This window comes from Gallus gallus, chromosome 7 (assembly GCF_016699485.2).
Source record: "Gallus gallus isolate bGalGal1 chromosome 7, bGalGal1.mat.broiler.GRCg7b, whole genome shotgun sequence".
NCBI classification, from domain to species: domain Eukaryota; kingdom Metazoa; phylum Chordata; class Aves; order Galliformes; family Phasianidae; genus Gallus; species Gallus gallus.
Window position 1 is genome coordinate 3,713,371 of NC_052538.1, and position 25,319 is coordinate 3,738,689.

The 25,319-nt window shown below is 41.8% G+C and overlaps 1 protein-coding gene across 27 annotated transcripts in view; it reads right to left on the reverse strand.

The window, feature by feature from the left end:
- Window positions 1–25,319, reverse strand: part of IKZF2 (IKAROS family zinc finger 2) — a 111,478-nt gene that overhangs the window by 9,858 nt on the left and 76,301 nt on the right. For 16 of the 27 annotated variants that reach the window (XM_025152117.3, XM_025152104.3, XM_025152098.3 and 13 more), the window contains 3 exons: window positions 19,004–19,111; window positions 11,378–11,515; window positions 4,612–4,755 (listed from right to left, as the gene is read on the reverse strand). In XM_025152117.3, coding sequence (XP_025007885.1) covers window positions 4,612–4,755; window positions 11,378–11,515; window positions 19,004–19,111 — 390 coding nt within the window. The remainder of the gene's footprint in view (window positions 1–4,611; window positions 4,756–11,377; window positions 11,516–19,003; window positions 19,112–25,319) is intronic. The other 11 variants (NM_001398137.1, XM_040703285.2, XM_040703281.2 and 8 more) reach the window with 3 other exon arrangements.

Below are 25,319 nucleotides of genomic sequence, written 5' to 3' on the forward strand. Positions count from 1 at the left end.
TCACACACATAGCTCTGTTTCATTTGGTAAAAGGCAAAAGTGACCTTCATTGCCATAGGATAAATACGATGAAAGCTGACTGATTCATCACTGTGTGAGTCCAAATTCACATATTTTCAAATCAGTGGCATTGCAGATACATGCAATCTCAACCACAAACAGGTAGATTAAGCTAGTTACGGGGCATGATGCATATTACAGATTTCCTTAAGAGTTAACAAATTTGCAGCTGCTTACATCGGGACACAGCGCAGCAGCACTGCTTTTCCAGCGATGGCTTTAGAGTGTCAGCAAAAGGAAAGTTCATATAATAACTCCTCTTAATTGTATAGAAAAGACTATATGCATAACCATATGTCTGAGATACGAGATACACTCACCCGCATGTGTTCACACACACGGACATTAGTTAACAGTTCATTTCTTAAACTGATTTTACGAAATCTGATAAATAATTTTGGTGGGTTTTCACTGTCTTTGCTATTTTTCACTGCCTCAGAACATAAAACCACACTTTTCTTCAATGGTGTAAGCTAATTAATTCAGGGAACCAATGCATACAACTAGTTAGGCTATCCAAGATCTAAAAAACTCAAAAAATCTATTACCTTTTGCCAAAATTGCTTGGAACACAGTATGTATAAACCAACATAAGAAAGAAACAGAACTGTAATCCCAAATCTCTTCCAAATAGCATTTGTACATTTCAACATAGCTATCATTCAGCATTTTATTTTAGGCTATAATAATTCCTTCCATTTAGTGTGGCTTATCTTAAACTGATGCACAAAGAGAAATAACTTTACATTACCCGTGTAACAATCAGGTTATCTTTGGAGATGATGCATCTCTTTTGCTTGGGAACTTAGCCCTGATTAGCAAGGTAATTAAATGCAAGTTTAAAGAGAAGCACGTGAACATGCCTGGTCTCTTCAGCAGTACTGCTGGTGTGCCTCTGATTAGATACCACATTTATATACCTAGATACATTTCCCTAAGGCTGGCTGTGTTACACTTATAGCTCACAGAAAGAAAATATAACATAGAAAACTGTTTCTTTGTCATACTTTAGACACTTCAAAAAAAAAAAAAATACAGAAAAACCAAATGGTCACAGCTTTAGATATCTAACACGGCTTAAGGATAACTCTTCCAAACATCCTCTTTTCAGTACAGTTATGGCTGTCCCATTGCCAATAGCATGGATGACACTTCAGTGGTCCAGTTCCACTTGAAACAGAGCAGCTACTTCCTAGGTGGGGTGGGAAGAAAGCTGCGGGAGGCACGTGGAGTCTTTGGCATGGTGGGAGAAGGAAAAGAAAATGGAAAAGCCCATCAGACCCAGTCACCTGCTCTGGTCACCCATATCACTCTTGTATTTGAACAAGGAACTGGATCTGTTGGAAGAGTCTGATCCATTCTCCAAACATGCTCTCAATCCTTTGTAGACTAGAGAGATCAGGAAATAACACTTGTCCTTTATGGATGACTTGGATGAATGATGCAGACATCATTTTGATTCCTTTTTTTCTTCCACATTTAATGATTCCACCAGACAGCAGAGTAAATAGTAAATTGCCAGTGACCTGAATTATTCATTCCTTTAATTATGTTTCAAAGATGTCAGAGCCTTAAAAAATGGCATGACACGTATAAAAGTAAAACAAATGATAACGTGGGGAGAAGAGGACATAAGATACAGAGCTCAGAAGAAATAATAACGAATCAATCTAACATAGTTTTCAATTTTAATTCCTCCTCAGCCAAGCCTATACTTAAGACTAACTAATCACTTTAATCATTTTACATTTTCACTCCAAACTATGCTTACGTTCTGTATGTTCTTGCCCTACGTTACTCAAGCGGAAGAAGAAACACTCTCCGTTGTGATCATCTTATGACATTCAAAAAAACCCCTCAAAATAGGTTTCTGAAGCTAGATCAAGGATCAGAGACGCATCTGTCCTCTGATACCTGTAGTCCTTTTTGTCAAGTATCTACAGCAACTGCAACATCAGACACTTTGGAGAAAGCCACAAGAAACCCTGGAAAAGTCAGTTACAGTATTTACCACTGGGTAAGTTTCTTTCTGATCCTTGGAGATTGCTGATCAGAAAGAGTAGTAAAGCATCGATAGATGTAGCATGCAAAGATTTGAGTTTATGCTTACATGACCTTCTCATAAACACCATTAAGTAGTTTTGGAAAGGTGCCCGATGTATGCACAGGAAAATTTCCTGCAAGCAAGAGAACCATTACAAGTTCTTCCTGATAGAGTTGAACAATATTTCACAGGGGAGAAAATGGGAAGAAAAGTGAGGTCACTGAAAAAAGAAAGCAAAGCACAGGCTCTGCTAGTCTTCAGCTCAGATACTGATGCCAGGAAAGATCAGAAATGGCAGAAAAATAAGATACAGTAAATATGAAAGAGGACACCTTTCCCTACGGCTGAATCTGGATAAAAAACTGTGTGTCACATAGAACTCTGAATTCCTAGCCTCAGAAAAATGGAATACCAAGACGATCTGTTATGCTTATAAAAGAAACAACTTCATCTTACAATCAAGAAGTATACCCTACTAAAGAGAATAGTACAGAGATATAGCGTATCTCATGCAAGGATTTCCAGTTGGTAAGTTTGCCTTTCAAGACAGTAACAACATACGACCATAAGCATGTGAGTGGACTCTTCTTTTCTGGTCTAAAAGAGAGGCTGTCATTTTCAACTTCCAGAAACTGATTTTATTTATACCATCCAAAGAGTGAATTGACTCAGTTGTGAGGTACTTATAACATGCAAAACTACACTGCTTATGGCAGCAGCGTGAGTACTCCAAAACCTAAGGGGGAAGGAAGAGGGCCTTCACACCCTCACACGTGAATTCCGTACCCTTGCAAAGATAACCTTTAAGAGGTACTGCAAATACAATTACATCTAAGTCTGTGCACAACTAAAGGGGAAAATAGAAATTAAAAAAAAAGTGAGGTGTGAACTGCCCTTCTTCCTTTCGGGGCTGTAAGAGGTCTGAGGTCTAGCACATCAATTCAAATGTCAGCACAGATAACTATTTCACTGCCGATCACAACGTGCAGGTAAGTACAGCACTTACTAACCCAACGCTATGGAAATCTGCTATGTCTACAGTCTCTTACAGCTGGATTTGGTTTGTCATTAGAGAGTCCTGCTCCTGTCGTCAGCCTTTTCAACCCTAACTTGCATCACAGCAGTAAGTTAAAACACAATACACACCCTCCAGTTCTTACCAGCTGTACAGTAACTCATTTCAGACCACTCAGAGAAAACAGATTATGAATTAAGCTTTTATCTCAGGAAGACTAATAACAGTGTAGAAGAGAAACCGATGCCTCCTAACATTCCTTGCATGGGTTCAATTACTTCTTACCTAACCCTGTCAAAGAAGGTGACAGAAAATTTTCAGTCAGTGTGTGGAAGAAACCTGGCCCTGGCATTTGGGGATGGCCAGCTGACTGTGAGCAGTCAGGTCAGTGTGTCAGTGGCCCCAGGTGAGATGCCGCATGCTGTTAGACCTCTACAATTCAAAATCATGTGGGTTAGCTTAAAACCATCCTCAGTGGTGATTTAACAAATCCGTCTGAATCTCCATTTAGCTGAGGGGCAATGACTTTTCCAAATGGCTGTCTTAATTGCCTGCAGTCCTTCAATCCTCTCTCCGCAGGTCTCCTCAGCGTAGGCAGAATGAGTATACAACATCCTTAAAATCTATATACTGTCCTTCCAGGGAGTGAGTGTGGAAAACGCACACTACCTCAGTTCAGCATCTAGCAGCATATACTTAGCCCAAATAACTCTGCCCTACCTCACCTCCTATCAAGTTTAACACTGCCCCAATGACTGTGAAAAGTAGATGTAAGCTACAACCCCAGTAAAATTTTCCATGCTGTCTTCTGTTATGAGCTGAAGAACTGTAAGATGTCAAGATACAAAGCAAAGTAGGAATTCTGGGTCTAGGACTCTAAATTTGGTAATCAAAAGTGATCCAACACTGTTTTACGTTCACTTGCTAAGAAATTTATCAGGTGCAGAACACTGCAGTTGGAGCAAGCACTTCTAACAGAAGCAATGTGATTTCGCTTCCTTATGCTGGTATTATCAGACCAGTTGTTGCTAACTCTCAAGAATTAATACAAGTTACAAGCCATGAGATAATTCTTTTTTTTTTTTCACACACACATATGGAGACAGATAATTACATGAGTCTTACTTTTTTACTTGCTGAGTGAGAGAGGGAAAGATGACAAGTCTTTGTCAAAAAGACAAAGGGTCACAGAAAAGTGAACAAACAAAACAAAACAGACTTAAGGCACAGTAAAAAGCTCAAGATTTTCTAAGTCATTTTTATTATTATTATGGGGACCTCACTTTTGAATGGTCTGGACTGGCAAAACTGATTCTATTGTTTTCAGAATGTCTTGCTGTGCTTTAACCCATCTCAACTGTTGCCCCTCCCCACCACAATCACGCTCTGAGAGTGCTACCTTTCCCCTTGGGTTTTTTTGTCTATCTTTCACAGGTTACTAGCAACCTATAGCTGCACTCTAAAAATAATAAAAGGCGTATCTCAAGCTTACCCACAAACTTCTGTGGGGTGGAGCTTTTACGCTTTCCCAAGTTGCTTGTCAGCTTCTCTATAACAGCAGGTCTCTCAAAAGGCACCATAGGAATATTGTTGTCCATCACAGGCTCTTGTTCCTTACAATCTTCCATAGGAGGTACTACATAAAACCAAAAAATTGTATCAGACAAGTCTGGTCTACACTTGACAGATGACACAAAACATTTGAGCTCTGCTGATTGTGCAACAAGAGCAACACAAAATAAAGCAAGATGCAAGAACACAGTGGGCATTCAGATAGCATTCCCCTTTGAGCAGGCAGAGCCACGCTTTTCCATTGCCTGTCTTTGGGGACATCTTATTTAGCAGAAGCTACACTTTATGTATAATAAAGGACTTGTTTTGTTCTGAATACAGAAGGCCCCACTGAGGAGAAAAGACAGCTAGTGGTACATGGTACTTCAGAAAATTCCCTCTGTAGATCACATTTTCTGTTTTCCTCCCTCCAGCATGATCACATGTTACCAGTGTAACTTTATGGCTATCTTTGTGGCTATCTTAATATCACGCTCGTCTTGTTTATCATTCCTATTTTCTTATTACACTGATCTCAATGACTAGAAAGCATAGAATGGCTTCGCATTCCCTAAGACAGAGGCTTCCAAAGTGAAGAACGTATTTGTTGATTCCATTATTTCTATATATGAGACTAAATTCACCACACATTGTACTGAAATTGCAGGATTACCATTACATGGAGATTCCCTTTAGAACCAGTGAAAGAAATGAACAAGTTTTTGAACTAAGGCTTTTTCCCCATCAGACACAGACCTAATAATTGGCAAATGCAAGTCTTTTGCATCCCTCCTCCCACTGTTTGAAACCTCTTATGGACACTAGAAGGGTCAGTGGTACCACACTGAGGATTAAGCTCAGAAAGCCTGAGTCATCCACAATACATGTCGAGTGTGATTTCATGTGTAGCTCTTCCCACTGCCCAGCAGCGTATTGCTCCTCATTCTTCTTTAGAAAGTAGCAGGAGAACTCTGAGGAGGATCATCAACCACTGTCTGTGTGCTAATGAGATGCTTAAGGTATTACAAAAAAATTATTTGAGAAGAATGAATAGGAAGTGGGATGATCTACCCATGAGTTCTTGTGATTTGTAAGCTGTGAGTGTCCTATCACGTTCTCTTCATCAGAGCTAAATCTTCCAGTGAAGTCACAGCTGCTATTGCAGAGGTAGTAGAGAAAGGCCAAGCCCCACATCTTCTGCTCCATTGTTTCTACAGAAGCCTCTTGTGTCATTTCTCATTCAGTTACCTTTTCTTTGGGATTGTGCCATAAATGAACATCACCAGCCTGCTTTCCTCCCATGTAACTCGACTGCCTTCAGGATCCTAATACAGAGTAATCACTCATCTGTTCTCAAACACATAGCTGTTTGCTAGCACATAATATATGAAAAATGAGCTGTTAAAAGCCTCATCTTTGCCTTCTTTCTGGTAAGGAAGAACAAATTCCAGGCAATCACAAAGCAGAGTATCTGCTCAGGTGAACTTGTCAATTCAGACATTCACAATAAGAAAACATAGCAATTTATTCATTTGATTCCATTTGTGCCTCTGCTGCTAGGGCAAGCTGAGTACTTCGAGTTTTAGAATCTCCCATATGCTATAAAATGATTTACTCTGCTGCTTTTTTATTTGTACAGGATGCTCCCCCTGAGAAACACAATAGTTTCTCATTTACAAGGCAGTCCTGCTGGCATCAGTGAAAGAGGAAGAAAAAGCATAAATATGAAACGAATCTAACATTGCAACAAAATGGGACGCAGTGTTCAAATGACCTAAGTAATACCCAGGGCAGCCTGGGAGGTCTGAAATATTATCATCGATATGGCTAAATTCTTAAGGTTATGCAAACACTCTTTGTCCAGAGCTATCTGCACTAGTTCTACTCAAGTATTTATTGAGATTTTATAAGAAAGGAATGATTACATCTGTTGATTTTCACTAGGAACTGGTGTCTGACTGTCCTTTTAGCTTAACAAATAACTGTGTGAGAACCATGGTTTCCTGCTCAGTGGCTGTAATTGTCCTCGCTGTGATGGGACAGGTTTGGACATGAGTGCCACTACAAGAATTTCCAGTCCTTGGCATGGTAGATGTGCAAGACTTGCAGCGGGAACCTAAGGAGGTGCAGGGGGCTCTGAATATCTCGTATGATGACCTGCTGCCTTCATAGGACTGTACCTGCCCACAAAATCAATTGAAAGCCTAATTACTTTCATAGCTGTCTGATTAAACCCAGCATTCAGTGACGTTTGTATTTCTTACACAGATTAATAATGGAATAATTCTACTGTTGGGCATATGTGTGCAAAGTTTCCTAGATGGAATTTGAAACCTTTCTTCCGCAAAAAATGAATAGTGCTAAAAAAGACATCTGTTCTTCTCTGAATCAGGCAAAAATTCTGCTTGGACTTTTAAGACTAAAACCATCACCAATAAAAACATTTTCTTTTCTATATTTTATGCTGTAAATTCTTTTCCCTGCCACAGAACTCAACTCTATAACCACTCAATCACACCAGTATTTGAGTTGAGGTGAGAGTAAGTTACCAGAATGCGTATGGTTACATAGACCTCCTGGGAAGGAGGGGAGGTGGAAATAGCCTAGGTGTACTTCATTACCTTGGGTAGTAGGAGCTAGAAGAACATCTGACATGTTATAACTAGCTTTGATACAGCTACTTATTTTAACCTATGAAATTATGGTGTCACCTCATGAAGACTTTCAATCCAAAAACAACGCATCCAGCCCATGAAAAGCCCGAGACTGAGAATGTTTCTCTTAAGGGATGCTTTCACTCTGTCATCAGGGTGCACTCCTGGATGTTCACTCACCCTGACACAGCTGATGTCCTCAACTGCAGTTAACATCAAATGGCGTTTGCATCAATATGCAAACCTGGATGGTCTCCAGAACAAAGCCTTTATTTTCCTGAAGACATCAATGTTAGGGTCATGGGGATATTTTTCAGTTTTTTCCTCCTCATTTATAAGAAACCACACATACTGTTAAAAAAAAAATAGGTTCATGCTCTTCCAGTGAGGAAAGAATTGGGAAAAACAAAAACCAACAAGTAAAAAAATTGCCCAGCATGTGTTTTGCTGATAAATACTTTTGTGTGCAGACAACAGACACAGGGCTAAGTCTCAGCTGGTATAAATTAGTATTACTCCATCAGCCTCAAGTTCCTTTCTTAAGTTCACAATATTGCTATTTTAAAAAGTGTATGTGTGTGCACTAAGAGATGACAGGATATATTCCCACAGACCCTGGTGTGAAGTACCCCACGGGACAAGCATTTTAACAAGCATTTAAGCAACTAAGCAAGAGGGAAGGACACAGTGCCATTGTGTATTTTGTGTGCAGTTGGCCTTTGAGCCTCTCACAGCCTACGGCTAAGCTCCCTTCTCCTCCAAAAAAAGAGTATTCTTCTGCTCTTTATCTGAAGAATTTCCCTGGATTTTTTGCTTTGTGGAGATGGAGAGGAATACATATATATGAGTATAAACCACAGCTGGCATTCAACATTTCTCCCTGTTCGATAATGCAAACATCAGTCACACTGCTTTCAGAGGCTCTCACTTTTGTCACCCCCAACACACCTCCAGCTAGAAGACCACACACTAATTTCTACCTCAAGGGCCAGAACTGCTTAGCTGAGAATGGCTGAGAACATCAGGGGAACCCTCTTGCAGCAGACAGCATGTGAGTGAGCCGCTGTGCTGAGCTGGAGACGGGACCCAGCCACAAGGAAGGGCAGTTCAGAGAGAGGATGGAGGGAGACCCAGTGCCAGGAACTTGTGCATTCCTACCCACATGCTGAAACCCAGCCTCTCCCTGCCACTCGCTTCCCCTTGTGGCCTTGGTCAGGTGATCTAGCCGTCTGCAAGGCAAAGATAATTCAAATCAAAGTAAATATTTGCAGCATGCCTATAATTTGATCTACCAGAGTGCAACGTTTGAAAAGCTCCCAATTCTCAAAGGGCTGCCCAAGTTTACTGGAATTAACCTCTGCAACAATAATTCAGACTGATCTGAAACACTGGCCATGATAGTTTGAGACACAGCACAGCCACCTACACCCTAAAAGCAGGATGCCAGTAGGAATGAGAACATCCCCACATCCACCTTTTCTTCACATCGTGCTGTTAAAGGATTGCACAGGAGTTCCTCTGCCATGTTTCTAGAGGCCAGCACGAGTGTACTGATCCAAGCAACTCAAGGCATCAATTGTAGCAACTGGAGCACGTGGCTGGAGAAGGTACTGATCTCAGCTGGGCAGGCCTCAAAACACTCAGCAAAACCAAAGTCCTCACAAAGTATTTGGAAAGAGAGCTCCAGGTAAGCTAAACACTAACATAATGCAGAATTAAGCAACAACTGAAATCTTCAAAGCATATATTCACTCAACCCCACGAATATCCTTTCAAAGTATGGAATACAAGAGTGAAGGAAATTATGGCATTCTTCAGAGTTAGCCTGAGCCTTAACTTTAAGTAAAGAGCAGAGTAATCATTTGTGCATGCTTCTCTGGTGCCTCTATGCTCCTTGGAGAAAGGACTTACAGCAGAACTGTACAGCACACACTGAGCTTCCCAGGTGGGAGCACTGGGATGTGAGGGGAGATTTGTCACTAGCGCCCACCTGGATCTAGAACTACCTGTCACTGCCAACTGCCATCACTGTGCCTCCTCTAACGACCACGATGTAAAGTCCCTTAAACGTTCTCCAGGAGAGGTTTAGTCATGTTTGCCAAGGGGAGAAATAGGCACCAGTTGAATTCAAAGTGTTGTTTTAAGCTAATTTTGATGAAAAAAATGAAGTGGTTGTCTGAACATTTCTATTTTAAATCCAAGCAAAGTCCGGTTGTAAATAAAATAGATGACCCTATTGGGTTTGCACTGGTTTAACTCTGGTTGTTAGAAAAATCAATGCAAGGTCAGCCACTCCAACTTATCTGGGTGGACAAGGTTAAAGACTTGCCCCTCTTGACATGACATTGAGCTGCTCAAAAAAAGCTTTAGATTTCCTCGGAAACACACTAACAATAGTAAACTCATTTAAAATAAATTACTGAAAAATAAATCTGTAAGTTGAGCAGAATTTGGGAAGAAACTTCATAAAATGATCTCTGAAAGACTCCTGCTGTCACACCTCTATTGGCCGACTGTTATCTCCCTAAGAAAATGCTGGTTGATATCATCAGCTACCTGGTTAATCAGATAGGCCCACCCTCATAGAGGGAAGAGCATGTATTTTGTTGGGAATCGAGTATGTGGTTAAACTAGTACTATCAGCAAAGCGCTCCATCAAGTGCAGAACTGGTGCCCACAAGCAGCAAAGCCCTAAGATGAGTCTTTCTACTGACTTTTATACACATAAAGTCAGGCTTAACATAGATAATCACTAACTTCAAGGTCTTTGAAGTCATCCATTAGATTTTAAAGGTTGATTTTAGTCTCCAGGGCATCTAAAAAGATAGTAATTACTTAATAGAGCTGTATAAACATTTTGGGTCATGTACCTTTATAGATTTGAAATTTTCACAGTACAGTATTCTAGAATTTTGGGTGATTTTCTTTCCACCAAAAAATAGTCCATGGTAGAAACGTTGAATAGATTTCATTTCAGCTTGTTTCTTTAGGTTTTTAGAAGTGACCTTTCAGAACTTACACACAATTGATTTCCAGATGACGCCACATGACTATTCTCAACAATGAAAAGCTAAATGGAAAAAAAAAGTTCTTTCCCCTTTTCATTTACCTACTGTCTATCTTCTTGATATTCTCATGTTTACGGTTTTTTCTACTTGTAATGGAAAAAGTATATATTTACATACTTCCTCCACAGTAAGAAATTGTAAGTACTTCAAGTGCTGAATATCTAAAGTTAATTTTTAGAAGTAAAAAGATGGTGAGTTTCTGAAGCGCCGATTTTGAATGAAAATCATTTTCAGATAACTCTTATTATTTGGTACTACAAATATACCTACAACCTTGCAGTCAGATGTTATGCTTGTTCCCCATACCAATAGCTACAGAAATGTTTGAACACAAATTCAGGGTTTGACATTTCTTGCTTTCAACCATCTTTTTGGCAATCTTCAGTATTTCTGTATATTAACACATGTAGCGTTAGCACTGTAACACTAACACATGCAAATGCATAAACATTTTTTTTTTAATATATAATTACTTTCATCATCACTGTTGACTTCATGTTGCTCTGGAGGTTTTTACATCTCCTTTTTATTTTTCTGATAAAATATATTACTATAAGGAGTAGAAATAACGACCTCTGAGTATGTCTGCCACCCTTACCTCTTAAAAGTACCAGTCACTTTCACCCAGGTGAGGAAGGGGATTTATATGTTCCTTAGTTTTTATGGCAACTTTGCACTGGTACTTTTATCACTTTAATGTCCGCATACCTATATATCTAAAAACTGGAATATATATATCTAAAAACTGGAATATCTATATCTAAAAACTGAAATAAAAACTGGAATTTCAAAAAATCAGCAAAGAAAATGCTGTTAAACCAGAGTGGGGATTTTAGCCCATCTTTTCTCCTCCTGCATATCTGAGTGCAAGCAATAGATTAGATGGAAGTGATGCAAAGCACAAAGGAAGGAGGAAAAACAGATGGAAAACCCCCGTAAGATGTGCTCCGAGTGCAAGAGACCTCAAGGCATGGTGTCCACCCACCGTGGTGACTCAGGACCTGCCCGGCAGCCTCCATGCCAACATTCTGCATGTAGTTGTGGCAGCGTTCCTTGTGCTCTTCCAGCGAACTGCGCTGCTTGTAGCTCCGGCCACAGTAGTTGCACTTGTGAGGCTTCCCCACTGTGGAGAGAATGAGAGTGTCAGGTCAGATCCACAGCAGCCCACCTGTGCTACCAGCATCACATCCTCACAGCAAACTGCTCTTGAGATGGAAAGACAACTAAGAAAGGTTACTCGAGTCCCATGCCTTCTTCCCAGCCCCGTTTCCCCCCACGCACACACCTCCCACCCAGCGGGTACTTGGCTCCGTCAGCTGTTCACACTAATGCATGGTATCTGCAGAAGCAACAAGAGGTGGACTTGCTGATCGTAAAGCAAATAAACAGACTACAAGAGGGGAAAACAACCCAAACAGCTGAATCACATCCCAGCACTGCTTCTGTGTCACTGAGTCTCGTGGGAAAGAAACTTCTGAGGTGTTTTGCCCATGGCACGAGCAGCTGCTTTCACAAAATTGTGTTGCCCCAGTGGCCTAATTCTGCTTTGAGCCGGGGAAACCCATCGCATGGCACAGAGGAGTTCTCTCAGTGAAGCAGCTTTGCCAAAATTACCAAGGGAAGGTTCGGAAAAAAAAACAAAACCCAGACAACAAAGTAACGTTGGTAACGGCCCCTGTTCCATGTCAGAGCTGAGTTGTCACCAGTAATTCACACAGACCGGATAATATTGAAAAAAAAAACATAAGAAAAAAAAAAGCTGAGTACAACAAAAATCAAGCCAGATGAATGTAAGATATAACTCCATTTTTGCGTGCGCGCGCGTTTCACTCAGGAGCGATATGAATAAATGGCAGATGACTCTCAACACATGCAAAACCTGGCACCAGATTCCCATAAAGTACATCCCTCTCATAGTGTGTCATTAAGAAACCACAAGAATGGCCTAACCCAGGGCCAGAAAGCTAGCCAGAAATACAGTTTGCCAAGCCGTGCTAATAAAGGTTTTTAATATAATTCCAACTTGAAGAACAAAACCATTTATTCACTAATAACTAAAGAGCTATTAAGTCAGTGCTACAAGTCCTGTAAAGCACCACAGGCTGTGATTTTTAGAGCTGGCTGAGGGATGGGGAAGGTCAAACTTCCCACAGAGTTTTCAAAATCTTAAGTAAGAATTTTAGTTTCCATCCAAAGACATAGAGAATATCCTCTGTTGGATAACATGCATGTTTCTATTGGGTTTGTCCCAGTCTTGAAAGTTTTTCATTGTCATTTACTTAATGAAATCCAAGCTGGACTAATGACAGATAAACACTGTCATCCCTAGGCAACTGGTTCCTTCCTTCCACTGTAAGACAGACCTGGGGCTGCTTCAGAGCTGGGGGGGCGAGATGTAGGGGGCACAGTGGGAGGATAGGCAACAAGAAGTTGGACAGGAAATTTTTTGTGTTAACTTGGTGTCATATCAAGAAATCTAAGGCAGCTGAAGGAATTAAGCTAAAAGAGCCAAAGCAGGGCTGAATCAGACCACCCTGTTTGGCTGTGCCAGGTTTTCAAAATCTTAGTTGAACCATAAGATAAAAAGGAAATGTGTGATTGCTTTCAGCTACTCAAGAGATAGATGCTATTAATTAAATATATTATCATTTAGCACAGATAAACATATTCTCTTACAAGCTTACAGGAGAAAAAAAAATCAAATCAACAATAAAAAAAAGCTGGTATTACCCCTCTTCAAATTGCTGCTACTTGCATTGCAACTATTTCACAAGCTATTCCTAGACAACGAAGCTGAGCTTTCCCATTGATATCTGAGACACACAGCTACCCAAATCCCATCACATTTCAAGGTTCATAAGAGATGATAAAAGCTAATGACAAAGGCAAGATTTCAACATGCAGTATGGGATTTGAGGAACGTAACTCCCCAAGGAAAGAAATACTCCAGCACATGAACTCCTTCCTCCAGGGAGAAGACAGGAGAATAAACAACAGGTGACAAATGTTAGCCACGTTGCCTAATACACAACTGGAAGCTGCTCAAACACAACAGGGAAGAGTGAAGTTTGTGAATTCCAATTCAGCAGACTTGAACGTAACTCCCTTGGGTTCATTGGCAAAGTTGGTCCCCCAGCTCTCCCTTCTCAACAGATGTAATTACATCGTAGCCTAGACCTGACACAGGAAAAAAAACGATTTATTCTATAAAATTACACAAAGCGACTGCAACTTGGGTTGTGCTCTCGATCAAGTCAGTCCCCACTGGGAACAGGATCCAGTAGCAGTAGTTCACATCACCAGCAATGCTCACAGTGTAGCTGGTGATGAACGCAGCTAGCAGGGGAAGCAGCTACAGTCTGGATTTTAGGAACCCTGCTGTTGTGATGAATGTAAAGACATTGAAATAATCACAAATTTCCCCTTTTGCTCTTATCAAAGTAAGTCATGACAAAAAATACATGTTTGTGGATACGAACATTGCCGGCAGGTTTACATTTTTTCCATTTTTTGTGTTACACAATATAAAGATGTAAAGATGCCTTAGAGAACTCAGTTCCAGTGATCTTCTCAACAGCGTATTTTGTTCCACGTAACAAACCACCAGATTAAACCATGTAGCTGCCAAGAAACATTTCAGCCTTTGTCAGTGAAAGTATAGTAAATAAAAGTTAACAGTCAAAAGTTGCCCCCGAAACATACAGCTGTGCTCCTGGGCACAGGTCCTGGTCTTTGCAGAATTCAACAGTGCTATAACCACCAAAAACCTTCTCAAGCCCACACCAAAGGCTGCTCTTTCAATGAGTTCTTTATGGAGCCATCCAATGCTTGGCTCGGCTTGAAGCTGATTTCCCCAAGCTCCTGACCAAGGACCTTGTCAAGAGACACGGTGTTCAGTGCTCTGTGTCATTGTACCAATGGCATTGGCACCCAGGAAGGGCGGTTTGGAAGCCCCTGGTTTGGGGTAATTATTCCTGTATCACCTTTAGATAGAAAATTACCATCACTCATTCCTATAAAAGTGACACAATACAGTGAATGCAAACAAGCCCAAAATCTTGAGAAATCTTCGATTTGTTGTTGAACTGGGAAAGACCAGGGCACGGGGTAAAACCCAGCGGCCATATCTATGAAAAAACTGACTTGAATACAAAAAGCACACCTTATTTTTCTTACTTATATGTCAGAGTTTCCACACATTTAAGCTCAGATTCATACAGATGACAATGTGGCACAGAAAACCCACAGTGGAGTCTCAGCCTCAAATGGAAAATATTATGACAGTTACACAGAAAAAAGACATTTCAATTTGAAGTAGATTTTTTTTTTTAACCATGAAACAGGTAAACCACTCGCTGAAATTCACAGAGCAACCGAGTTTGCTCGTGAAATGAAAATGTTTGCGTGCAGGGAGGTGTGGAAAGAGGAGGAGGAGATAAAGGCAAAGTGCTCAGGAGTGAGGAATATTGGAGTCCTTGTGGGTGAACTTTGATAGCTGAGGAGTTTGCAAGCAGCAACAATGAGATGGTGCAACACTCAGGTCAATATTCAAGACAGAAAGCAGACTTGGGCCTAGGGAAACTGCTTTTAAGTCATAAAAGAAGGTCAGTGAAAGAGAAGGAGCCTGTAAGGCATTCGCACAGCATTTTGTTCTCAAAAGAGATGGGAGTGCATAGCAGAATATAAAGTAAGTCAAAGGGAAATCACAAGGCATCCCAGGTAATACCCTTGCCATAAGCACACAGCATGAGAAAGGCCTACGGAACAGGTTAAGAGCCACAATGCACTTCATTGAACGAAAACCTTGCCTCCATTAACACCAATGGCAAATATTCCCTGGTTTCAGCAGGCAGAATTAACTACTCCCACATTTTCCTGTTTGGAGTATCACACTCTTCTCTGCAACAGCATGGAGAAGGATTCCTTCCTGTCCATCTGTCCAGCTCAGGCATGAACAGCACAGCTGATACAGGAAAATGCATTACTACAGCTGCATGGCTTGGGACCTCCCAATGCAAGGAGTATTAACATGTCACAACGCCTTTACACTGAGCTTTCTATCAGACTGGAAGCTGCCCTGGATGGGAGATGCTCTGCAGATAACAAAGTACCTGCCACAAAGGAGCCTTGAATGGGGCTTAAATGTGGCAAGATCAATTTTAACACCAAAGTAGGAAATATGATTAAGGCTCTAGGTTGGGACTGGAAAGCCTGGGGTTCAATTCTTAGTTACACTACAAATTTTGTGACTGCAGGCAAGTTACACTGATTTCCCATGCTTCAATTATTCATACATACGATTAAGGTAATAATTCCCTTCTTCGCAGCATGTAAATGAATTCAGGCACTTTGTGAGAGACAGAGGCTAATTTGGTGGAGTTCACACAAGAAGGTAGACCTAGAAAAAATATGGTCCATATCTCTATTGAGAAATTAAGGACTTAATACACTGATTTTATTAGATATGGGAGTGAACATTAAAGAGCAGAAGGAGATATTTAGGATGGCATAGAGTAGAGATTCAAGTGGGAATAAGAAAATCAAATCAGAGGAAAAAAGTTGGTGGCATATTAGGTCGCTTGCAGGCCCGGTATCCTTCTGGGCTGTGAAATGATCAGTCCAGAGAAATGTAGAATGACCTTTAGATTTTTCCATTCCTTTTAATGCCGTGGAAGACAAAAAAGAGGGCTGGGGTAGTGCTTAGATGTTGGCAAAAGAACTGAAGCAGTAGAGACGTGTTGATGAAGCACAGTCCATCCAGTTCACAGCTGTAATGTAACAGAACACCTTGCACGTCCCAGAGCTGCCTATCCCAAAGCATCTCACACAAAATATTTACATAAATAATAGACTTTTGAACAAATTAATTAAAAGAAAAAGTGAGATCTAATCCCATGCTGGCTCTGAGCAGCACGTAGCTTTACAAAGGAAACTGCCTCCCACTCTGATGCTGCATCTCGCTGCTGTGCTTAATGACTGTAAATGTGTTCATTGAAATTCATGAGGGCTCTTTGATTTTTCTTTTTAATTTTATTTTTCTTTTTTTAATTTTTTTTGCCCAGGAGATTACATATAGACACAAAATAATCAGTATACACTCAAGTTCAGAAATAACAAGTCCCACAGCTAATCCAATATTGTCCAAGCCAACCCGCATGCAGAGGTCACAAGATGTAAGCATCTAACATAAGTCTGCAGGCTGAAGAGCACACTAACACACCAACTTGTGACACACAGCCTTGAGTACCTCCACCTTTGAGTGCTCAACTTATGACATCTTAAAGCAGCCTGATTTTCAGAAATAACCCATTCTATATTCATATTATGATAACTTTGCCATAATCTTTTAATGCTTGTCAGTTCTGATAGGAGCAGCAATACCTGGGGTACATGCCAATGTCTCCGCACTGGAGTGGCAGATAAATACAGAAGTACTCTGCACTACCACTGGACTTTAACACAGCTCTAAAATAAAAGGCCTTCCTAATAAACTGCAGATTCACTGAAAGGAGGCCTCCTCCTATTGCTTGATAGGGAAGAGGGGAGGAAGGACAAAACAGAATAACTTGATTACGGTAACATTACAGGAGTTCTTTCTTCCAGCTCTTTGCCACCTCCAACAGCTGGAAGAGTTCAAGCCATATGTTTTGCTTTTTTTTGACTTTCAGAAAGAGGAAGATGCTGGTTTAGTTCTTAACAATTGACCTCTGGCAGAGATGCAGGGATCGCTGTGGACCTCATAGGGTTCTGATGTCTCTTTTTTCATCTTTTAGGCCAAATACTAGAGTTTATGAGATTGTGGGAACAGATAGATTCACCAGGTCATGCAGGAGAGGAGAGACCAGCCAGATAGGTCTGTGCTTCCAGACGTTTCCGGGCACTTTAGAATCCTCCGTGGACTCAAAGTACAGCAGGACAACAACAGAGATAGTTCATTTGACTCACTTTACGACCTCAGAGCCCACTGCCTCTTAGTACAGATATTCAATTGCCTATCAATAAGTATACAGCTGTTCAAGACATTGTAAACCTCCCAGCAAATGAAATACCTTTTGCCCTTTTTGCACAGCAGCAGTCAATGGAAAGTTATTTCTGTCAACAGCTACCCCATACTATTACAGCAGCCCTAGCCAGCTAGTAGCAAAACACCACTGTATGCTTGTAGTACATCAACACACAGTAAAACAACGGCAAAACATTACACCTACACACCCTTTGTTTTCTAGGCACACCTATTTTTCCAATACCTATTTTCAGAGCACAAAACAGCTGCTTGACACCTGCATCTACCTGCCAGTTGTTTATGCTATTGTACAACAAGCAGATAGCAGAGCAGTGCTGTGCTCCTGACACTCAGCCCTTCCTTCTGTGGCAAGCGGTGTTAAATAGATGATATATAAGCTCCAAGGACTTCATCCATGCTACAAATACATGCGTAAACACAGAGAGGACCAAGCAAATATACTCATCAGTGCAAACTTCTAAGTGACTACACGTTTGTATATAATGCACACAGGCCAGAGTGCAGTGTAAATCAAGAGTACAACAGCTATAGCACTGGGATCCTTATTTGTACCTTCAGGTACTGCCTGAAGCCTTTTATTCCTTTAGTAGCTCACTGTGATTTATCTCACAGCTTCTAGCAGTTATTGGCTCTGCTATTTAATCTGATTCATCAGATTGTGTTTATTTATTAACTGATCTGCACAGTTTTACAGATAAAACAATGTTCCAATCTGCCACAAGGGTTATAAATAAGTAGGCAGTAGTTTTTGTGCCAGAAGCTTAACAAACAAACAAACTCCTGTTTCATTGGCACGATCATACAATTATTGAAATCTCCCTAACCATCCAGACCAAACCATCCTGTCACAGTCTCTCAGCACCCATTAAATAAATTAAAAACAGAAAAGCAACAAGTTTGCATGCTGTTTCTTCCTTTGGAGCACAGACAATAAACAGGTTCCTTTGCAGGTTTGTATGCTGCACCTGAGTGGAACAATGTATGAAAATGGGGGAAAAAAAAAATCTATTTGTCTAAGTGAAACTATGCTAATAAATGAAATAGTAAATCAAGTAAAATACAGGTAAAGGACACCAACGTTGTACTTATTTCTGAAAAGGACAAAATCCCTGGTTACTTGCTCTGAATTCATGTCCCATAAAACATGTATTGCAACAGAAAGAAGCTCTCATCACATATTTCTCTCGACTTTACTCTCTTACCTTCAAAATAAGAGCTTCAAAGCCAGCAGAAAGGAGCTGACACTCACTTCAGTTGGTATTAATGGCAACACAGCTCCCAGATCTCCCCTTCATTTGAAGGTCTTAGCACAGATGTTCTGCACTTGTGCTGCGAGCCCACTGTCCTCGTGCCATACCAACGTGTCCCAGTCCTCCCTCGCACCCCTGGCACGTAGCAGGGGTGTCTCAAAAATTTTACAAGGACTCTGAAATGGTTAAACGCTGTTAAAAAGAGACACGTGTTTAAATAGCACCGTGGTGGAGAGATAAACTAACAAGAACCAGGAAGACTACAAATAACTGGGTGTTTTTATCACTTCGCCGGCTTTAAAATCGCTTAAAGGCAACTAGGCTTACTGCAACTCACTTGTAGAGGGTAAGAGGTCCTGCGACATATACAGGAGCTCACTGCTGTAGTTCAGTGGTTTTCTCTGGACAGGAATCTCCTCCTGCAGTGCCATCTCTATACCTGGAACTGGGTGGAAGCAGGATGGAGGTTAAATCTTAACTGCATTTACTAGCTCTGTACTTTCCACTCCACTTCAGACCTTTAACATGATATTAAAGTCGACTTGATACGTGGAGCGTTCATCGGTTTACGTAACAAACCTTCCAAAATACCCTCTTCAGTTTAAACCTGTTCCAGGAGCACAGCAAAGAGGAATGACAAAAACACATTTAGGTGGCTCTGTTGTTCCTCTGCCCTGCCCTGCCTGCTCAGTGGCACAGCTAAGCAGGAGCAGGAGGGAACCCACGCTTCAGAGGGAGCCATGCCAGGTGGTGGCAGGCTCTGGGGGGGAGAAGAGCAGCTCACAGCCCAGCACAGGGTGTGGATACCTCGGCTCACAGCAGGAATGCTGCTGGACAAACACTCCCTTGAGAAGCTCTCGTTTGTTTTTTTTCTATTATTTTTTTCTTGCTTTTTTCCCCTTTGGGTAAAACAAGCACAGACATCGGGCCAGATTCATAGGCAGGGTAAATGGAAGTAATTCCCCGAAGCCAATTTACATCAGCTGCTTGCAGTTCAGTTATTCCAAGTGCAGCCCCTTTGCATATCTTGCAGGAGCCCTTTAGCATTTCATTATAAAGTCAACGGAACCTTTGAATTACTCAAAGCAAGCAGTGCCAAACGTAGTGTTACCAGTTATTTTATACTATCTAAATAAAGGGGGAGAGAATACCTGACATTTAACTTCCACTGTAGCACAAAATAGCTTTATTTTTCCTGCACAAAAGCACCAAACAAGCCCTTCGCTCTAAGTCATTCCTTCTCAGCCCATGGCAATGAGTTCTACATATACAGTGCTGCGTGAGAAAAACCTACTTCTTTTTGCACCTGACCCCTTTCCAGCTTTGGTGTCTGATATTAGGAGATTTGATGAACAAGCCCCATTTTCCCTTACTTAAGTACATTTTCTCTTTTCTTGTCAATGCCATAAACAGAGTTTTGGAAGCAGACTATTAGCAGCAAGCTGTCATAAAGATAATAGCAAGAAGGAAGAAATAATGTTGACAGTTCCTGTGCTTTTCCCAACCACTGGAGCCGGGAGTTTTCACTTATTTTGATCAAGGCCAGCAATGAAGCGAACCTTGCTTCCAAAAACAGGTCAGGCAGCAAAACTAATGGGCTCCTTTGGGACATGAAAATTTTTACTCATACTTTCCCTATTGCCCAAGAACAAGTGTGGTCTGTGCCACTGAGTTAGTCTCGTAAATACCTGCTGTCCAAGCATAGGTTTTGTCATCTCCTGCACAGATGTCAAATGAGGACTGACTCCTCTCACACATGTAGTTCTCTGCCAACATGCCTCACATAGATTTCACCACTAGATTACAGAAGAGCTTGAAATAAGAGTGAGACGGGGAAACAAGCAGACAGCACTGAGCCTAGCTGTGCTGCCTACTGCTGAAAAGGCTCCTCCAGCTCACCGCTCTTCTCAGCACACAGCACTTACTGCAGCTTCATTCAAGCAAAGGAATCCAACACCACAAGAGCTGGATAGATGCCTCCTGTCCCACCATGCCTTCCACCACCAAAGTTCTGGAATCATGCTGCCACTTGCGGTATTCACCGCTCCACGTTCAAAGTTAGCCACAGCATTTATAGCAGGGGGAAAAGAATCAGGATAATTTCTTGATGAGAACAATTCTCAGCAAAACGAGTATTAACATTAAAACTGTCTAGTAGAGGACAGTTGGATCTCTGAGAAAGGAACCCAGGCTTCTGGACAGCTTCTGTTCTAGTGCAAGCCCATACATATCAAGTATCTGTGTCTGACACTGAGGTTACATTAATCTCTTTCAGGTAGTAAAATCCAGCAATTCCTGTTAGTCTCAATATCTTCCCTAGATTTTCTTGTAGAACAGAAAACAAATAATGACATTGCCAGAGCACTTGCAGTTCCTTTGAGTTTTTTAGGTTTGGCCAGTTGAAACAATGAAAAGGGAGGGAGGGAGCAATGATTTGGGATTTTAGGGTGTTTCTTTTATTGGTGCGATTTGTTTTGCAATACAAGCTCTGGATAGTTTCAGAAAGTGTATCCTGGATGAAAGAAAGGCAGACAAAATGAAAGGAAATTAAATATGGGTGTGAAATTAAACCCAAAGAAAGTAAAAGAACAGGAAAGAAAAGCATCTACTTGGGCTGAAAGAGAGAAAAGCTGGAAAACACAGCTCTCGAAACACCCAGAAGTATGTTTAAAAGGCTTCCTGTAAAAGCAGAGAGTTTAGGAAACCCTGAATACATCTAACTGCATTCCTTGAGGAAAGAAAAAAGAATCATAGTGAAGCCTTCACTCTGGCAATTCAAACTGGCGATCTCCATGAGAAGGCTGAAGCAAAAGCAAAGGGGTGTAAAACATTTCTTACTTCACAATACCTGGGAGAAGGAAAAAAACAACCAATTCATCCTTTGCAGAACGTGGTGGGGGCAGCAAAGCTTCCTTGTCTTTTCGGCTTGGGCTTGAACGTGGGCAGAAAAAACTGTCTCTCTGAGTTCTACGTTACTGGACACAAAATGGTCCTTTCCCACCTCTTCACCAACGGTGCAATCGTATTCCCGTGACCAGATACCAGCCAGCTCTAATTCAGCCTGGAATTTATGCTGATTAAGGCAGAAATCTTGTGTTTCTGAACCAGATCTGTACTTGCAGTCTCTTGAAGTTGGCTCCTTGTGAGCCCCTGGGCCAAACTCATCGTTGGCAGAAGACTAATGATGGGAATGTAATGGATACATTTTTCACTATACAGCTGCTGTGGACGTTTTACTGCAGCATGTAAAAGTCAAACAAAGCACATTTTCTGGTGGATGATCTATTTTTTGTTGGAATGAAGCTGCTCCGTTCCAAAGCATGCCAACAATCCATCCTTTCACGCTGCCCTACAGTAATGCAGCTATGGTTATTGAGACAGACCTGATCCTACAGTGTTAGAAGCACATGAAGTTCTCCCCTTAGCAAGCTATGGCACCACGACTTCCTTCAGCTTCCAGCTCCTGGAGTCAGTTGACCAAAGGGAGAGATTCGCTTACATGTTTTCTCCCTCCCTCCCTTAGAAAAAAACACCTTTGTGTGAATGGAAAGGCCATTTTATCACCTTTCACTGTCTTCATTTGTTAGCATTTACAACCTGGAGTATTCACATTTGTGATTTGATTTTTTAATTCTTATCAATTCTGCCAACGTTAATGCAGTTTCTTCAGATTGTTACAACTACAATTGTTATCGAAAGCACAGTTCAAAAACACTTTTGTCTACAACCTATTTTCCTACTGGAAAGTCTTCTGCTTTCCTGTTGTTTTAAAATCCACTGGTGTTGAGATGTCTCTGCCTAAATGTGCTTTTACTTATGCCTTAAATCATTTCCCTGCTCCATCCTGGTGTTTTATAGGAAGAAAACTAATATTACATATGAATCACAGAATAATGTGCCTCCTACAAAAGACATCACTCTATTAGGAACACATTTTAAGTGGCACATTTACTGTGCATTTAATTTTCACTTGCAGTATGTGCTCTACATCCAGCACACCGCCTCTATCAGTCTTAGTTTTCATAACCTATCCCTGACACCTAATACAAGCTGGGAGTGCTGCTCCAGGATTTGGCAAGAAGGAACAGGTTGTGGATGAGCAGGTTTCTCTGACTCACCTGCACGGATCAACAAGGAAAAATAAAAGGGAGAGCATGGAGATTGCAAAGGGGAAAAAAAAAAAGAGAGCATGAGGGGGGAGTGACGTGTTTCTGTGGATGCGGTGTGTAATGCAGCTGGCAGCCTGCCGGCTCGCTGTGCCACTGAGTTCCAGACATGCCAGCCCAGCTGACTCAGCTCTTAGGAAGAAGGAAAGGGGAGGGAGAATTTCACAAACGTTTCTGATTGCCAAGGGATGGAGGTTGCTGGACTCTCCCCCGAGATTTTCAAAGCTGTCCTTTGCTTTGGGGGATCTGATTGGTGTCCGCAGAGAGCGACAAGGGAAAGATACTCACTCAATAACCTCATACAGAACTGTTGTTATTGAAACATGCCTCTACGGCTGCTGGAATCCCAGCAGCACAGCTCCGGCCCACAAAGCACAAGTGTCAGCCTTTCCTGGCCAAAGCTAGCTGCTCTTAGACAAGCCACTGTCTCCAAGGAGACCAGCAAAGCGCATGCAGCTGAAGGGTATCCAAGTGAGAGAGAGTCTATGGCCCGTGTCGCTTTTCTATATAAAAATTTCATCATCAGTTTCTCACCACTGCATCCTTTATGTGTGATTTATTTACTAGGAATAGCTCCAAGCCCTTAAAGGGCTCTGCCTGCCTGTGAGAGCTGCTCTGTCCCATGCGTTTCAGAACAGCCCAGGTCCTGCTCGGCTGTGGGGGGGAAAGGCTGTGCTTTTCCAGGCTTCCACTCCGAACTGAGAAGAGGTAGGAGCAAGAAAATAGCTGTTTTCCAGCACCAAGGACTGCAACACAGACAGGCAAAGGCCCATACTGTCGAAAGGAATACACAGCCCATAATTCTCACTGAAATCAAGCAGACCTCAGTGCTTTTAAATATAAGAGCCAACGTGAACTGGGCCCAAAATCAGCACTAGGATCTGAGCTTGCCTTACTTCCCTCATCAGGATCCTCACCACAGGCCTGGCCTTCAGCCTTTTCAGGGTGCATGATAGCATTCAGGCTGGTCTGAATTCCCCCAGAGGGAATGGAAGGACACATGTATGGGGAGCACATTCCTACATCCTCTACCCTGACCAGCTGGCCCTCCGGGCAGAAGGAGCCTCAGGACAGCAGCATCCCTGTTGCCTGACCCCAAATCTCCTGCTGACCAACGCTGCCCCTCAAATCACTCACACACTGTTGCATGCTTAAGGTGAACAAAAGGAGCAAGGTTAAGGCACAGGCTTTCCCAAAGGGCAGTGCTGTGCAACACACAGATAACTGTGTGGCTGGGGAGTGCCCCAGCCAGGTGCTCTTTGTCTAAGTTTCAATAGGCAGGGCCTCAGCTGCATTTCTCCAGCTTCAGGAATGAAGATAGAGATCTCATCTCTCTGTTGCAAAGCAAAGAGGGAAACTTGGGGCACCCTGTCTGAAATCAACACAGCACAGTTATGCAAAACTTGTGTGCAACTGGCATCTCTTGTGTAATCCTCCTTGTAATCGGCCTCGCTAACTACTCCAGAAAGGAAGGAGGGGCAGAGGGTGGAGAAAGTTCACACTTAGATCAAATAAAAAATGGGAAAATATCCAGAGAGCTTTAGTCAGGTAAAAACACAGTTCCCTCTCATGGGAAACCTCCAGGACAGGTTTCCTTGAACTTCATACAGGGTTATAAATAGGAGGAGAGTCACGCAGAGTTCAGGGCAGGTTCACTATAAAAAAAAAATCTCGACGTTCTTATTTTCCTTCTCGAGTGATATCCATCAATATCTAGCTGTAAGCCAATTCGTAATTACAGGTTGCTGAGAGCTCAGGAGAACACATCAGCTGTGGTTTTCTCCAGCTCTGCTATGGCGTGGTGTTAACCAGTATATATGCCCACCCCCAGCCCACCACCAACTTCTCTCTGCTTTCTTTCCAGACAGCAAAAGTACCTCTCTTACCCCTCATGTGTTACCAAAAACGTCAGTGGCAGTTCTCCATTTTACATAGTCCTGTAAAGCAGCTCAAAGATAGCAATGAAAGATGGCCTGAAACCCACGTTTGATTCCAAGCTTTAACTTTCTTACGCTGAAAGGCGTCATGGGCTCCTCCAACAACAGACAAAGGCCAGTTCCAAATGCTGCACTTCCTTTCCTCACAGGCAATATGCAAAAGCTTTTTGCCCTCAAAAATAATTTTCTCAAGGGAAAGAAAAAAAAAAAAAAAACAACAGCTTTTTTCCTCCTTAGGGCTGCTGTGGTATTTTGCTGCTCAAACAAAGTATGTGCAAGAAGTGGTCTTGATTTTGCTGAGATGTGGCTTTGTAGAGTCAGAACTGCATTTCCACCTCAAGTGCAGAAGAGAACTGTCACATCTCGGACCTCTGCTCTGCAAAAACAACTGCAGCTACCTCACAAGGCTGCCTGGGGAACAGGAGGACTCCTGATTCACCGCACTGCGCCCCTCAAGCTAACAGTTATGCCATGAGACATCCAAAGACTGAAAGCTGGCTGTGCAATGCCTGTGTTTACAGCTGCCCCTTGATTCCTAATTTGTACATCC